Source organism: Peromyscus leucopus, chromosome 14, assembly GCF_004664715.2.
Source record: "Peromyscus leucopus breed LL Stock chromosome 14, UCI_PerLeu_2.1, whole genome shotgun sequence".
Taxonomy (NCBI): Eukaryota; Metazoa; Chordata; class Mammalia; order Rodentia; family Cricetidae; genus Peromyscus; species Peromyscus leucopus.
Window position 1 is genome coordinate 78,314,213 of NC_051075.1, and position 16,351 is coordinate 78,330,563.

The following is a 16,351-nucleotide window of genomic DNA, read 5'->3' on the forward strand; positions in this document are numbered from 1 at the left end:
CTTTTGCAGCAGAGTGCTGCAAGGCTCTAGTTGATAAGCTTGGGATAGCATTTTTTTTTTATTTGTTTGCTTTTCTTTGGCATTCTACAAAAACAAAGACCTGCAGTTGCAGTCTTTACTTGTTTCTGTGGAGCATAGCATTCCACAGAAGAAGAAAGATTATTCATCATTATCTTGGTCCCTCAGTGTGGTGCTTTAAATAAAAATGGCCCTTATAAACAAAAACCTGTGAATGCTTAGGGAGTGGCCGTAGGAGGTGTGGCCTTGATGGAGGAAGTACGTCACTGGGGGTGAGCTTTGGGGTTTCAAATGCCCAAGCCCTGCTGCTGCCTGTGGATCCAGATGTAGAACTCTCAGCTACCTCTCCAGCACCATGTCTGCTTGTGTGCCGCTAAGCTTCCTACCATGCTGATGATGGACTAAACTTCTGAACTGTAAGCCAGCCCCAATTAAATGCTTTCTTCTCTAAGAGTTGGTGTAGTCATGGTGTCTCTTCACAGCAATAGAAACCCCAACTAAGATACTTAGAAATAGGAATTCAGTTACCCTCATTTCTCGTCATGAGATCCTACTGAACACAGCTTCCCCAATCTCCCAAATACTATAGAGCAGAGCACCACACTAAAGCTGAGTAGCTGAAAGAAATCCTTCTTGGTTTTTACATTGCATAGAATTAGATCAGTTTTTTAAAGTTCTCTGCTCCTGGAATTAGCTTGTCACAGAAATCATTTGAGACAAGTGTCTCAGACTTTGCCTGTCTAGTAACTCAGCAAATGCATACTGAGCACTCACTACCTATCAGGCACTGCTCTCAGCACCTGGGGCTCATAAGTCAGCTGAAGAGATCCAAATCCCAGACCGTATCCAAGTCTACTGCTCTTTAGTGGAAAGTGCCTTGGACAAGCACACAGGATTGCTTGGAGCTCCTTTAGAGGAAGGGACACAGTGAGGTTGGGCTATGCAGAGATACTGGAGCATCCAAGTATTGTTGGTGATGGGCAGCCAGTGAGCTCCCTGCAGATCTTCAGTCCAGGCACCTTCTCACATAGCTCAGAAAGGTAAGCTGTCATTCTAGTGAGCAAGCTTCTCAATGTCAGACTGTAAGCAGAGTCACTGACTGCTTGAAGTCATCTTGAAAATTTACTTTTACACATCTGTAGGTTTCATACAAGGCCACAGCAACATTCTTTCTTATTAAAGCTTACCCAGGTGTGGCTGCTGACAGCCATTTTTGTGCATCCCTAGCCATGAAACATTTGTTCCTTGCACCTCAGAAAGAGCAGCAGAAAACAGTACATGAGCAGGGCTTGGGGAAGAGGAGGACTCGGCTCTGCCCCAGCCTTCTCCTGAGCACTTGTATCTGCTCTGTGCCTCTGGTATGTGGGGGTTCCCAGTCTTACTGCATGAGAAGTAAGGGGAGTCCTGGGGGCAGATGCTCCAGATATTGTTGAGTTGATGGGATTTGTCCCATGGGTTTAGAGAGTTTTGTTTTTATGTTTTTTGTTTTTGAGATGATTCTCATGGATCCCAAACTAGCCTCAAACTCACTGTGGAGCAGAGAGTGACCCTGAACTACTGATCCTCCTTTGTCTTTGCCTCCTTAATGCTAGGATTACAGGTGCATGACACGTTTTATTTGATACTTGGGATCAAATCCACTCCAACTCTCTACCAACTGAATTATATACATGCCCATTCAAACTTGTAGTTTTTTAAGTAGCAAAAATAAATTGGGCAAGAACACAATGCATTTTTTAAGGGAACTGTTAACTTTTGAAAGAACCTGTTTACTTAGCAGATACATGGCATGGTGTGGGAAAGGACTGGGAGTGGGAGACAGGAAAATAAACTTTGTATTTTGGAGGCCAGCACAGGCTTCTTTCTGCGGTCTCTGACCTGCTTCTCTGCTGAGGTACACGGGACAGGGCTCATGGGGCTTTGCAAGCAGAACTGAAACAAAGTGTATCTGTGTGCTAGAGCCACCCAGAAAGGTCTCAGAGAGGAGTGTGACACACTCCGAAAAAACTTCTCTGAGGAACTTCACAATGTACTAATAGATGTAACTGTCCATCATTCAAAGTTTCTTGTTATAAAACTTCACACTGATTGTGGAATAGCCACAAAGGAAGGAAAGAGAAACCAGCCTTTTTGCCACCATCTGGACTCATTTCGTCTGTGCTGGACTGCTGAAGATGATAGTCGGTGTTGGTGTGTGTTCTTGATGCTGGCTCTAATTTCCATGACAGCCAGTGTTTCCTTAGGAACCTAGTCAACCGCTTTGTGTTCTTGCTTAGTTTTGCTTACTTGACCTCAAGGCTCAGCTAACAAAGCTGCCTATTCTGGGATCTGTGTGGCTGATTTAGGGAGTGCTCTCATTGTCCATCATGGGACTTGCAGGTGGAAGGCAGAGAAACTGGTAGCCAGGTGTCAGAAATGAACCTATGCAGGGGCTCGGTGATCTATCCAGTCCCATGTTCCTCTGCCAGACCTGACTTGAGCACCTTTTACCTGCCTGTATCTTTCTACTCTCTGCTCTTCACAGGCTTCATGTGACAATACCATGGCTCTGTGATGTGGGGGCTTACTCAGGCCAACCCAGGCTTGGTAAACTTGAGGGCAGAGGGCAGAAACAAGGGCCCTACATCCTGCAGGCACATTCACACATGGCTCTTGTGGTCTGGAAACACCTCGTTTCCAGTAAGTACTACTGCTGGAACAAAAGGTAGTGTACTAGCCACAGGCCCACTCTGGTTCTATCACAGTATGGTGGGAGTTATGGTCAGGGAGTTAACCAGAAAATAAAATTGGTCAAGAATGGCTGTTGCTGGGCCTGGAGAGGTGGGTGGCTCAGCGGTTAGGAGTGCCTACTGTTCTTGCAGAGGACCCAAGTCTGATAGCTTACAACTACTTCTAACTCCAGCTCCATGGATCTCAGGCCTTTTGCTTCCAAGGGTGCCTGCGCTGATGTGTGTGTCTTCGTGTGTAGATCAATCTCTCTCTCTCTCTCTCTCTCTCTCTCTCTCTCTCTCTCTCTCTCTCTCTCTCTCTCTCTCTCTCTCTCACACACACACACACACACACACACACACACAATTAAAAGCAAAACAAATCCTAACAATAACAATGGCTCAGGCTCCAGCCAAATCATTGGAATGAAGTTTTGGCACAGAAAAATATGATATGTATTTTAAAGAATCTTGAAAATACAGTTTCCTAAGTCTATTTCTCAGGAAGCATTTGAATATCGGTGTTAACAATGTCGTCTGGATAACATAAAGAAGGAAGTTACATGGTCATGTCTTGTGCCATGGCAGACTAAGGCTGGGAAGGATTCTGGTCACTATTTAAATACGGAAGTGTGACCCTCGGGCACTTTTACTTTTCTTGGGCATGTTTGTTAGGCCTTTTCAAGAGAGGAGGAGATGATGCACACTTACCATTACTTTTCTCCTGGCAGAATTTCTTTTTCCTAAGATGGAGTCGAGCAAAAAGATGGACGCTGCTGGCGCGCTGCAGCCCAACCCCCCCCTCAAGCTGCAGCCTGACCGGGGTGCAGGCTCAGTGCTCGTGCCAGAGCAAGGCGGCTACAAGGAGAAGTTTGTGAAGACAGTGGAGGACAAGTACAAGTGTGAGAAGTGCCGCCTGGTGCTGTGCAACCCCAAGCAGACTGAGTGTGGGCACCGGTTTTGTGAGAGCTGCATGGCTGCCCTGCTCAGGTGGGTGCTGTCCACATCTTCAGGGAAACTTAGGCAGATCTCATGGCTGAGTTTTCTGAGGCCTCTGTACCTTGCCCTGCCTGCCTCACATCCTACTCCCCCAGGCCCCTCCCCTGAAGTCTCCTCAATGGTGTCAGCGCTCTGTCCACAAAGCCTCTGTCCCCATCTGTGCTGCTGTATTCTGCTCAAGAAGTTCATGTTTATGATAGTGACACCAAATGGTCATAAGTCTCTAAAGTAGAAGGGTGCGGGGGCTGGAGAGATGGCTCAGAGGTTAAGAGTACTGACTGCTCTTCCTGAGGTCCTGAGTTCAATTCCCAGCAACCACATGGTGGCTCACAGCCTTCTGTAATGAGATCTGGTGCTCAGGCATACATGCAGGCAGAACACTGTATACATAATAAATTAAATCCTTTAAAAAAAAAAAAACTAGAAGGGTACCACTGACCCACGGTAGAGGAAGGTCAGGGTCACCTGTAGGACAAAACAGGTGTAAGTATGCATGTTTGCCCAGGGGGTACCCATAGAGCTTGTACCAAGACCCTAGATGCTCATGAGCCTTATGGGTTGCTGTGGTAAAATCACAAGGGCAGGCTGGAGTTAGAGGACAGAGTTGGATTGGCCAGGAAGAACGACATCCTGTTGTGTATTTACCAGGCATTGTGCTTGGCACGCGTCACTACAGAACATACTGCATCATCGGACCTTCAGTGCCCCTCAGCACATTAGCATGAGAGGGCCACCTTCTTCCCAACTGGCCACTCACAGCTGGGTGCCTGAGACCAAGGCCAGGCCCATAACCAGTCTCCTGTGTACCCCACATTCTCATCGCATCCATTCACTGGATCCACACAGCCCACTTGGCTTTGCCTGCTGAGGGTGAAAGGACCCTAGTTGAACTTGGGTTATCCTGGGGAGGGGCAGTCCTCCTGTGCAGGAGCCACTGGCGTTTTTACACATAGAGAACTTGTCTGTAGCCCAAGACTAGAACATCAAAGGCCCTCAGTACTTGTGGGTGCGCTTCCCAGAAGGCCCTCTCTGAAAACCAGAGTGTTCTTTAAGTCTTTCCAATGGGACTGGGTTATTGAACAAAATAGCTTCCTTTTGAAAAATTACCATTTTTTAAAGTTTGGCTCTTGTTCTCCTGTGGATTGCTGTTTAAGTTAGATTTTCCATGGCATCCTGGAGCCCTGCCTGTTGCTGCAAGCTAGAGCGGGCTGCCTATGAAGGAGAGCATTCTGTGTTCCCAGGTAGCCTGAGGGAAGGAAGGAGGCTGCTGCTCTAACATGCTTACTTTGTTTCCTTCAGCTCCTCGAGTCCAAAATGTACAGCGTGCCAAGAAAGCATCATCAAAGACAAGGTACTCTTGCCTGTTTCCTTTCTTCAAACAGAGGCTTGTTCTATAGTCCAGGGTGGCCCCAGCCTCTGAGTGCAGGGGTGTGCCACCATGCTGGGCTTCTTGGGTGATTGATACATTTCACATAGTTTGCATTTGGTGCTCTGGAATTCAGCTTAAATTTTTATTTTATTTATTATTTATTCATTATTATTGGGGGGGAGGTGCATGTATGCCATAGTTAAGTGTTCATGTAGAGGTCAGAGAACAACCTTATGAGATTCTCTCCTATCTTTAATTGGGTCCTAGGGATCAAATTCAGGTTGCCAGGTTTGCACAGAAAATAATTTATCTCTGAGCCACCTTTTTACATAACTTTTGTACAGTTTTTATTTCACTTTTTTGTTTTTGTTTTTTGGGCCTTGAACTCACAGTGATCCACCTGCCTCTGCCTCCCAAGTGCTGGGATTAAAGGCGTGTCCTACCACTGCCTAGCTATTTTACCTTTTAAAATTAAAATAGACATGGTGGAGCACACCTTTAATCCCAGTACTCAGGAGGCAGAGGCAGGGGATCTCTGGGAGTTTAAGGCCAGCCTCATCTACATAGGCAATTCCAGGACGGCTAGAACTACATAATAAAGAGAGGCTGTCTTTTTAAAAAAAAAAAAAAAAAAAAAAAAAAAAAATTAATGTTTTTGTGGGGAGGTGAGGATGGCAGTCTAGCTCAAGCTAGCCTTGAACTAAACTTAGTAGCTAAGGTCCTGTTTCCATCTCCCATTGTTTATACAGCACTTGAGGAAATATCCCAGGGCTTCAAGTATTCTAGGCAAGCACACCACCAACTGAGTTAGATCTCCATACCCTGGGTGTTTTTTGAGACAGGGTTTTACTGTGTAGCCTTGACTGGCCTTGAACTCAGAGGCCTCTCTACCTGCTTCTGCTTCCACACAAGGCAAGTCCCCTGAGATTGTTTTTTTCCTCCCTCCCTCCCTCTCTCCCTCCCTCCCTCCCTCACTCCTTCCTTCCTTCTGTTTTGTTTTTTGGGATTGAGTCTTCCTATGTAGCCCATCCTGGCCTGAAACTCATGGCAATCCTCCTGCCTCAGCCTCCTAGGATTGCAGGTGTGTGCCACAGTACACAGCTCTTAGTTTTGACAGTAGTGCAGCAGGCTCCAGGGCCTGATGTGTCATGTGAGTGCCTGGGCAGACACTTCCGATCTAATTCCTGCAAGGCACTCTGTCCCCTGAGCCAGTTGCTTCCCCATCACAGCGTTGGTAGCACCTGTTTGCTGCAAGGGAGGGTGTATGCGGAGTGGGGGCTTGAGAAGTGCGGAGGTGTCTGTCCCGGCAGTGCTGCCTGTGGTCCAGCCATTGCTGTCTTCTCAGCTTTCTCTCCTACAGCGTCCGTCCCTCACCGTGCCAGTGTGGGGCGGGCAGTGGAATTTGTCCTCCTCCCCTTCACTAGTATCTTGAAGGGCTGAGACAGTGAGGGAGATCAGCCTGCTCTCTGCCCTTGTGGGTGTCGGTGTGCACTTAGTGAGTGGGTAGCACCGAGGCGCTCCTCCATCTTCCTCCTGAACCCACTCCCTCTCCTCTCCTCTGGCACATGGCCACCCACATACTGCTAAGCCCTTCCAGGCACACTTGTAGCTTGAAATAGCTCACTCTTAAGGACTTAAATGTCAATAAAAATATGTATGATTCCAATATTCTGATTAATGAACCTAACAGTTTTTAATGTAAGCTATTAAATCCCACAGTAAGAGTCTTGCTCTGGGGTTTCCTGTCAAAAGCATTTGCAAATGCTGGACTTGCTGGTCAGGGCAGGCCAGGTGAGGCCTCTGATGGACCTTGTTCTGAATAGTAGAAAGGCAGTTAGCCGGTGCTCCCTGCTTTGTCTAGCACAGTAGCATATCTGTGCTGCTGAAGACTCTAGCCAGTTGTTAAGAAAAGCAGATCACTTACCCCACTCCTTTCCTCCCCCCCCCCTCTTTCTTCCTTCCTTTTTCTTCTTCTTTTTTTTTTTTTTTTTTTTTTTTTTTTTTTTTTTTTTTTTTTTTTTTTTTTTGAGACAGGGTTTCTCTGTGTACATGTAGCCCAGGCTGTCCTAGAACTCACTCTGTAGACCAGGCTGGCCTTGAACTCAGATCCACCTGCCTCTGCCTCCCAAGTGCTGGGATTAAAGGTGTGCACTACCGAGCCTGGCTCTTACCCCATTTCTTTTCTTTACATGGCAGTGGGCTACCTTGTTCACATGTATTGAAAAGTATGACCTTATCTCCATAACTCTGGGTTTGACTCTGACAAGCTTTTTATACGCTCTGTTGAGTTGCCAAGTCCTTTGGCAGGAGGTGTCCTCCAGGGCCATCTGCTGCTTATTGGCTGGGGACTTGGTCCTACCCTGTCCTGAGGCTGTGTCAGTACTCAAGGACCATAGTGCTCCAAAGTACCGTTGCTCATGTGCCTTCTGGTCTACCTAGTAAGAGATAATGGTCAAAGGTCTATGAGTTAAACGGTGTCCTAGTGGGGCCAGCTCCTTCATTGTACTTACAGAAATTAAGACAGTCCTTAATGCTTTCTGAGGCCCACTTAAGAGTTGCTCTTAGCATTTTTAGAGTGGTTTTGCCTTGTCCAATGGCAACATGTGAAGATTAAGAAGTATTAATCCTCTAACTATCTTTCAATTCAGGTGTTTAAGGATAATTGCTGCAAGAGAGAGATCCTGGCCCTTCAGATCTACTGTCGGAATGAAAGCAGAGGTTGTGTAGAGCAACTGACTCTGGGACATCTGCTGGTGAGTACCCAAGTGGTCCCAGAACCAGAGCCATCTCTGTTCAGCAGAGAGCTGCATCATCTCATCTAACTGCCTGGCCAGGTTGACAGTACTGTGTGCACTGTGTGCTCTCTTTACTATATTCTTTCCAAACAGAGCCATGCAAGAGAGTGTCCAATCCTAGGACCTAAAGTGTCACTTTTCATGACATCAGTGAGTTGTCATCCTCTGTCCTACTTAGAATAAAGAAATTGGAGTTGGGTTTTGATTTTCAAAGGCACTTTATTACTTCTACCATGAAATTACACATAAGTTAAGGTTGCTTTTTTATTTTTAATTTTTGTATTTTATTCAGAGTGGATAATTGAATTAGAATAAAGACTTTAAAGGGTTGGTGTGTTGTATGTGTGTGTCTGTGGTAGTGGTGTTTTTGTGGGAGGGGAAGTTGACACAGGTATTACTCTCTAGTCTGTGTGTGTCTGTGTGTAGGTTTTGACACTGGTATTGCTATATAGTTCAGGCAGGCTTTGAACTCAAGACCCCCCCCCCCATCTCAGCCCATCTGCTAGGATGACAGGTCAGGTCTATATCGCCACATCTGGCTAAAACAGTTCTTAACAGAGACACCCCAGTGCTCAGTTCTGGTAACAGAGAGAAGGGTGTACGGTCCCTCCCTCACATGTGTGTTGAGGAAACACAAGGTGCACACAGTGAACCTGTCCCTTGCTGTGCTCTGCCACTCTGTTGCGTAGAACCGTCCCTATAGCAGGGTCATAGCACTCTGCAGGACCTCACTGTGGCAGCGGCAGGCTGCCATTTCACATTTACTTTTTGCCAGTAAAAACTTTGGTTTGTTCTACAGATGCACCTAAAAAACGAATGCCAGTTTGAGGAGCTTCCCTGTCTTCGTGCCGATTGCAAAGAAAAAGTATTGAGAAAAGACTTGCGGGATCATGTGGAAAAGGCCTGTAAATACCGAGAGGCCACGTGCAATCACTGCAAGAGCCAAGTCCCCATGATCACACTGCAGGTGCGATGTTGTGCTGTTCATGTCCCTTCTGCTCAGCTCAGGTGCACTTCCTCTGCAGAGATGAGGATTCTAACAAGGATAAAGAGAAAGAGGATTAAATAGCAATTTTCATCTAACTTTATTTCAGAGTAAAGCTGTATTTGTTTTGCCTATTTTGATTTATATAATTAACACTTTCCATTGCCTTGATTGACTCATTTGAGATGTCAAAAAAAAATGAAGAATGATGATTCAAAAAAGGTAGAATTTGTAACTTGTCCCAAAGAATAGCCTCAAATTTTGATGGAGTGCTCATCTTCTCACAGCTGTATGACACAACCATCACTTACAACAGGCTCATTTTTCCTGCAGCGTCAAAGGCAGCTGTCTGTCTTGGGGAGAGATGAGCATTTAAATGTTTTCCTGCCTCATTGTTTTGGCATGGTCTTTGTGTGTGTGCAGTGGAATCATTTCTGTGTGAAAGGTGAAAGAGACATTGAGGGTAGAAGAACAACTTTAAAAACAGTCATTCACCGAATAAATATCGGTTGTGTACCTACCTGTACACCATGCCATTCCAGCACACGGACTGCTTGCAGGTTGTTGAGAGGGGCCTTAGGAATGTCAAGAGAGCTGGGGGCCCTGACCAGGTATTGTCGGGAGGCCAAGCAAGTAGGGACTACTCTTGGTGGTGATGCTGGGGTCATCAGAAGGGGGACTGTTTGGGTATAGCCAGGGTACGTGTCATGGTCACCATGAGTCTCCTACCCTGTGAAATGAGATGTGTTCTGCTCTGCTGTCTCAGCACTCACTCCATCACCAGCCAGGCCTGAGTCTGGGCCTCATTTTATCTGAACATCTTTTTCTTATAGACTACCAGTTACTAAGAGCTTTCCAGAACTGTGTCTCCCCACTTGGGAAGCAACTGTAGACTGTGTTCTAATTGAACAGTTTATCCAGTAACAAACTTGCAGTGAGGGAGACACTGACCTAATGAGTAGCCGTCCAGGCTGTACACATATTAATACACTGCTACCAAAGTTACACTTTGCTTCTTGCAGAGATCAGTTATTTACAGAGTAAAATCAAGTAGTATTCATTTGAGAAGGAACTGAAAACATGTCAGTTAGATGCCGCATAAGCAGCCACCTCTGAACAGCAGACGAGGCTGTAAGAGTCAGGAGGGTCATGGTCAACCACGTGTTGATGGCAGAGGGGCTGACTTGAAGTTTCTATCTTTAGTCAGCAGTCTGTGGAAGGAGAACCAGGTATGCAGTTAAATTCCTATAGTATGGAAAGTACTGTGACCACCATGTGTACAGAACACCAATAAGGAAGGGCCAGGAAAGGTCAGTGAAGAAGCAGTGCGTATTTATTTCATTTGAGTTTTAATTGGACCTGGAAGGCAGTTTGAGATCTGAAGTTCACAAAGAAATGACTGTTGCTTGTAAATCTCTGGAGGCCTTTGTGGTGGAAACTGGCTGCAAGTTCATTGAACAGTGTCACTGGCATGTTCCTCTGCTGCGTTCATTTTGTTTGTTACTCAGGATTGAACTAGGCCATCCTCAGAGACTGCTTTTTAATTTTGTTTTTATTTTAAGACATGGTCTGACTGTCCTTGAAATCACCATTCATCCAGGCTGGGCTTAAAATTTGGCATCCTCCTGCCTTAGCCTCCTAAGTAGTTATAGTCACCAGCATGTGGCACCCCAGTGGTCTTTCGTTTCCATTTCTGTTTTGAAATAGGTTCTTTCGTAAAAGCCCAGGCTGATCTTCAATTTACTAGATTCCCAGGGATGACCTTGAACTCCTGATTCTCTTGCCATCACCTCCTAAGCACTAGGATTATGGGTGTGTGCCACAACTACCTGCCTGTATTAAGGCCCAGATTGCTTTCTCCTGTAGCAGGAATCTTAAAAGTTCTTATTAATAAAATCAAACCTGAGGCCAGTTATTGGGGTGAATACTGGAAAATCAGAGAGAGAACAAGCCACAGCTATCTCACCTTGCCAATTCCTCAGCTGGTCCTGTTTCCTCAGGTTGGAAGCCTCTGAGTCCTCATCCAGAATAAATCTCAGCTGAACTGTGTTGCTCCAAAGCCTGAAAACTTAACCAGCCAAATGCTTCTAGTTTCTGGTCCTCACGCCTTATATACCTTTCTGCTTTCTACCATCACTCCCTAGGATTAAAGGCTTGCTTCCTGGGATTAAAGGTGTGAGTCACCATGCCTGAATGTTTCCAATGTGGTGTTGAACTCACAGAGATCCCAGATGGATTTCTGCCTCTGGAATGCTAGGATTAAAGGCGTGTGCTATCACTGCCTAACTAGTGGCTTTTCTGTTCTCTGACCCCAGATAAGTTTATTAAGGTACACAATATTTTGGGGAACACAATACCACCACATTCTCCTCTAGTTTTCAGACTCTTACATCATAGTGAGAACTGAAGCCAGAGCATTGAACATGTTGGTCTAGGCGTGCACTCTACCTATAAGCTGTGTGTCTGCAGCTCCAGCAGTGGTTTTAACTAGCATTGCCTGTGCATTCCCTCTGTGACACTGCACAGTTCCTGACACTAGCAGAGCAAGTGTGCACTCACTTCTTTGTAATACTAGGAAGGTTCTGTGACTTGCTCTGGTCTTCCTCTCCTAGTTAGTGCCAGCATGGCATGCCCAAATCTTGTGATTTTTAGCTCTAGCACCCTTAATCTCTCCACAGTGAAATGTGCCACACAGTAGGCTAGGATAGGACCTGTAAGCGTACACTGTATAGCTGGCAGTGCATTACTGCCAGTGTCTGGTGCAGGACCAGACTACATACGGTTCTTGTTGTAGCAAACTGTATTTTAATAAAATCTGAATACAACCCAAATGAAACTCTTTTGTTAAGGACACATAAATATGTGATGAAGCTTTTAAGTAAAAGGCAGAAATACAGAATTCAGCATTGTTTTAGTGATTACTTAAAGGAAGTAAGGATGAGGTAGGTGGAAAGTGTTGATTATGTTCTCCACCTAGGTAGTGCTTCATGAATGTTCATTGTATAGCTAGGCTTTGTATTTCCCACATGTGTGGTCTAATTTGCAATCAAAAGGCAGAGGCAAGGATTCAAAGCTACACTGTTTTCTAGGTAACCAGTCTTCTTACAAACCACTACAGCATTCATCAAGTTTTTGTTTTGTTTGTGACAGTCTCATTATGTAGCCCCAGCTGACCTGGAACTTGCTATGAGATCAGGCTAAGCTCAAACTCACAGAGATCTGCCTGCCTTTCCGAAATGCTGGGGTTAAAGGTGTGCACCATGCACAAGCCTGGTCCAAGTTTTGTGTTTTCAGTGTTGCATCCTTCCCTCGGCTGTTACAACACAGTATCACTAGGCATCAGGTGGTGGCTTAAGGTCATCTGTAATGCCATCCTCTGACCTCCATGGTACCTGGCACACATGTGATGCATAGCCATACATGCAAGCAAAACACTCACACACTCATTAAGTCAAATAAATGTAAAAAGAAATCAGAAACCAAGGTGTTGACAGGGCTGTGTTCCCAGCAGCAGCTGAGTACTTTCTTCCTTTCCCGAGACACTCCTGGTTGTCATCCACCTTTGACTAGAAGTTGCACAGCTCCTGCTCTGTCTCTGTGTTTAGGTGATTGCTCCTGAGTCCTTGCTTCTCTAAGGATGCAGTCATGAGACTGAGGGTCTGTCCTAATTAATGACAGCTGCGAAGAACCAGATCCAATAAGGTCCCATTCACAGGTTCTGAATGAACATAGGTAGTATTGTGAGAGGACCCACTATTCAGTCACTATTATGGCTAGAAGTCTTGAACAGGCAATTCAATGAAAAAAAAATATCTATGATTAATAAGAGGAAATACAACAATTCACAATGCCTGCACTGCAGGACACGTGCCCCCCCCCCATTGTATCCCTTCCATTAGACTGTCATAGATTAAAAAGTGTGATAGAATTGGTAAAGTGCAGGAATATGCTTTCTCATGATAATGAGATTCCAGATTGGGGTCAGGTTATTGGAGGGTAATTTGACAACAGTTCATCAAAATCTAACTTAAAATGTGCATCCTTTGATGCTTTTAAAACCTTCCTGATATTCTTTCATAGGTGTGCAGAAGTCATGCAGAGATACTGGCTGTTCTGCCTCATTGACCTCCCAGTCAGCCTGCCTACCCTTTCTCCCCTCCTCTCCCAGCCCTGCTTTCCCTTACCTCCCCCAGTGCTATCTTGGTCCCCCCCCCTCCACTGTGCTTGTGTCCATGAGGCACGAGGCAAGCGTCCAGCCCAGAGAATGAAGATGGGAGTGTGTAGTAGGAACAGGGAGCAGAGAGAGCACCTGTGGTTCCTTCACCATGTTCAGAGACCCACTCTGCTCTATGATGGGGGCTTGTGGTCTCCGCACATGGGAGGTTGTGTAGTCAAACTTGGTTCACAGATATGGTCAGTATCAGAGAAGCAAGACTGGTTACTGGGGTTTCCTCTGAAATGTACAGAATGCCTTGCCTTTGTGGGTCTTGAAAACTCCAGCTCAATGCAAATCCAGCATGTATGCTGGGTCCTTGAGCAGGCTGTCTCCTGAGGTAGGCCTATGACCAGGTTCTTCCTGGTCAATATGGAATGGAAATTGACTTGCTTACCATGTACTCTAGGGACTTTGAGACCCAGGTCAGGAGCAGAGCAGCTAATCTCAATCTCTCTCTCTCTCTCTCTCTCTCTCTCTCTCTCTCTCTCTCTCTCTCTCTCTCTCTCTCTCTCTCTCTCTCTCTCTCTCCCTCTCTCTCTCTTTTATTTAATGCCAAATGCTGTTTATTGAAGGAGGGAAGAGGTCTTAAATACAGGCTTATAGCACAATGGGAGAGCCCTGGAGGGCAGAAGTTTGCTACTGATGTTTTACAATGTTGCATCTAAGCTGTTAATGCCCATTATGCAGGATACACAGACAAGGAACTTCCCTTAAGCTTTCAGGAGGGTGGAACCTGGGAGGGAATTAGCATAGGGAAGATATCAAGGTCAAGGTCAGCAAGCAAGGCAACAGTTACCCAAAACAGGGGCCAAGACCCTACAGGTCCTCCTCGTTTTACTAAAAAAATGATCTTCTAACTTAGGTTGTGTGGGACATCAGCAGGTCACCTTACCTGTCATGGAGATGCCTGCCCAGGCCACACAGGCGCTCTGTCTTAGGTTGGTGAGCGCCCCCCAGGCATTATATGTCAGAGCAGCTAATCTTGTAGGCATTTCCCTGTCCTGCAGATGCAGTGTTCATACTAGGAAGGCATAGGCCTTCAAAATTCCAACAAAATTGAGCCTGGTACCCCCCTCAGGTTGGTATCCCCTGCTAAATGTGTACTTCTAGCCAGGCAGTGGTAGCACATGCCTTTAATCCCAGCACTTGGGAGGCAGAAGCAGGTGGATCTCTGAGTTCCAGGCCAGCCTGATCTACAGAGAGTTCCAGGACAGCCAAGGCTGTTGCACAGAGAGAGACCCTGTCTTGAAAAACAAAAACAAACACAAACAAACAAACCATGTACTTCTCTTGTATGGACACTGTTTTGGCCCTGTACCTGCCTAGTTAGACTGAACCAGTGCTGGAACAAGTGCCATGGTCCAAATCCACCTAAAGACAAGTGTCAATGAAGGCCAAAAGAACCAGAGGACCTACTAAGAGCTGAAGTGTCCCGGGACCTCAGAAGAGCGACTGAGCATCCTTACTCAATAGGAGTTGCTATACTGGCACTTCTGTCTCTGCCTGTGCCGTCATTGTGGGTCTAGTGGTACTTTCTTGGGCCTTTAGGTTTGATGTCCTCAAGTCCTTGCCCTTGCTTTTTTATGGACAGGTGCCCCTGGCATTGAGATTAATAGTCGCCCTTCTTCTACACAGCTAAAGATGATACAATTTCAACAGGGCCTAGACCAAAATTTATCCATTCTGTGTACTAAAGATAATGTAGGCAAAATTTTAGGACAGTATCCAGGAGACCATGCCACTGTCAGGATTGTTCAGACTCCAAACTGAAAGGCCAGAGAAAAATCTGAGCATGGGCATTTGACCAACCCCACATTGTCCATAGGGCCCTTGACCTGGAATCTGCTGTGGAGGCAGCTGGCATTGGGATACCACCAGCAGTGTCCTCCACAAGTTCCCTTTGAGTCAGATCTGACCTGATGTCACAAGGTCCTAGACAGTCATAGTCTGATGAGTGTGATGGGGTAATGGTGGATGCAGTTTCCTTTGTGTCTGTATTGGAGAGCTGGTGGGCCCTGAGAGGGAGACTGCTGGTCCACACTTGACTCACTTCCTCTTTCTTTGTAGAAACACGAAGACACTGATTGTCCCTGTGTGGTGGTGTCCTGCCCGCATAAGTGCAGCGTCCAGACTCTTCTGAGAAGTGAGGTAAGGCACAGCCAGGGCCCAGGCAGGAGCCCTGTGACAGTGGGTCCCATGTCCTGTAGGCCCACTCTCCCGAGTTGTGGGCATCTGTTTCCGTCTTCATTCATGGTCAACTATGGTAATGTGTGTAACAACAAAGACAAAACTAACTGGGATTTTTTGGAAATCAGAAGCTACAAAGCACTACAAAAAGGTAAATTTGGGATTGAAAATATTAAGAATTGAAAAAAATGTGACTAATTTACAATTGTAAGTAAAGGTAGTGCTTCAAAGTCTTTATTTTTAAATTCTACAAAATAATGAATTTCTGTAAGATTTTCTCAAAAAAGTGATTTTAAACTTAAAACCATTTGCCCACCTCATGGGCAGGGCAGTGCTAGAGGGGAAGTAGATACTGAGTGGAGGAGCATCTGGTCCCAGCGACTGTACACTGCACCCTGCCCAGGTGCTTCTGTGGGGGGGGGGTAGATTTTATCATTGATTTCATTTGATCTGCCCATATGGATGGATCCATGTGGAAAGTTCCAGGGATCCTAACTTGTGACCTGACCTGGAGGCCCACCCCCCACCCCCCCCACCCCCTGGTTACTTAGTATTTGAGTCTCTAGTCTTTGGAGCCTCCCGAGTCTTCTCCAGCAGCCTGGCATCTTCCTGGCAGTTGGAGGAAGGTGGCTTAGAAACACTAGCTAATGTGGGCCTTGTGCTAGGGGCCCAAAGAGCTGGGAAGACCCTGAGAGTCGCTCCCTAGGTACAGCCTCCAGGACAGTGGTGGGTAAGGTTGCTGAAAGGCCTCTGTCCATGCTGGGCCACTGGAAGATCCTTCTGTTAAAGTCAGTGTCTGGAGAGGGTAACTGCTAAAATGATCCCGAGTTTATAACCCTCGCCTCAGTTCTGTCCACTCAGAGCTCGGAATTAAGATGAAAGGCAGCCTCTAAGTTACTTTTATTTCAAAATAAAAAATTCAACTGCGTTTCTCTTGGTTTCAGTGAAAGGAGCTGTTGGACTGTGCATTAGTCTTGCTTCTGTTCCGAAGCTCCTGTAAATTCTTCAGGGCCCTGAGTGTGCTTATAATAAAACCAGGTTAGGAAAAGGTGGGACAGTGAGTTTATGGTAGAA

General features: G+C 46.0%; 1 protein-coding gene across 9 annotated transcripts in view; it reads left to right on the top strand.

Moving 5' to 3' along the window:
• Traf3 (TNF receptor associated factor 3) overlaps nt 1-16,351 on the top strand; it is a 120,506-nt gene that overhangs the window by 88,096 nt on the left and 16,059 nt on the right. For all 9 annotated transcript variants that reach the window (XM_037210861.1, XM_028883774.2, XM_037210860.1 and 6 more), the window contains 5 exons: nt 3,458-3,716; nt 5,025-5,076; nt 7,743-7,847; nt 8,689-8,856; nt 15,158-15,238. In XM_037210861.1, coding sequence (XP_037066756.1) covers nt 3,475-3,716; nt 5,025-5,076; nt 7,743-7,847; nt 8,689-8,856; nt 15,158-15,238 — 648 coding nt within the window. In that variant the 5' untranslated portion in view covers nt 3,458-3,474. The remainder of the gene's footprint in view (nt 1-3,457; nt 3,717-5,024; nt 5,077-7,742; nt 7,848-8,688; nt 8,857-15,157; nt 15,239-16,351) is intronic.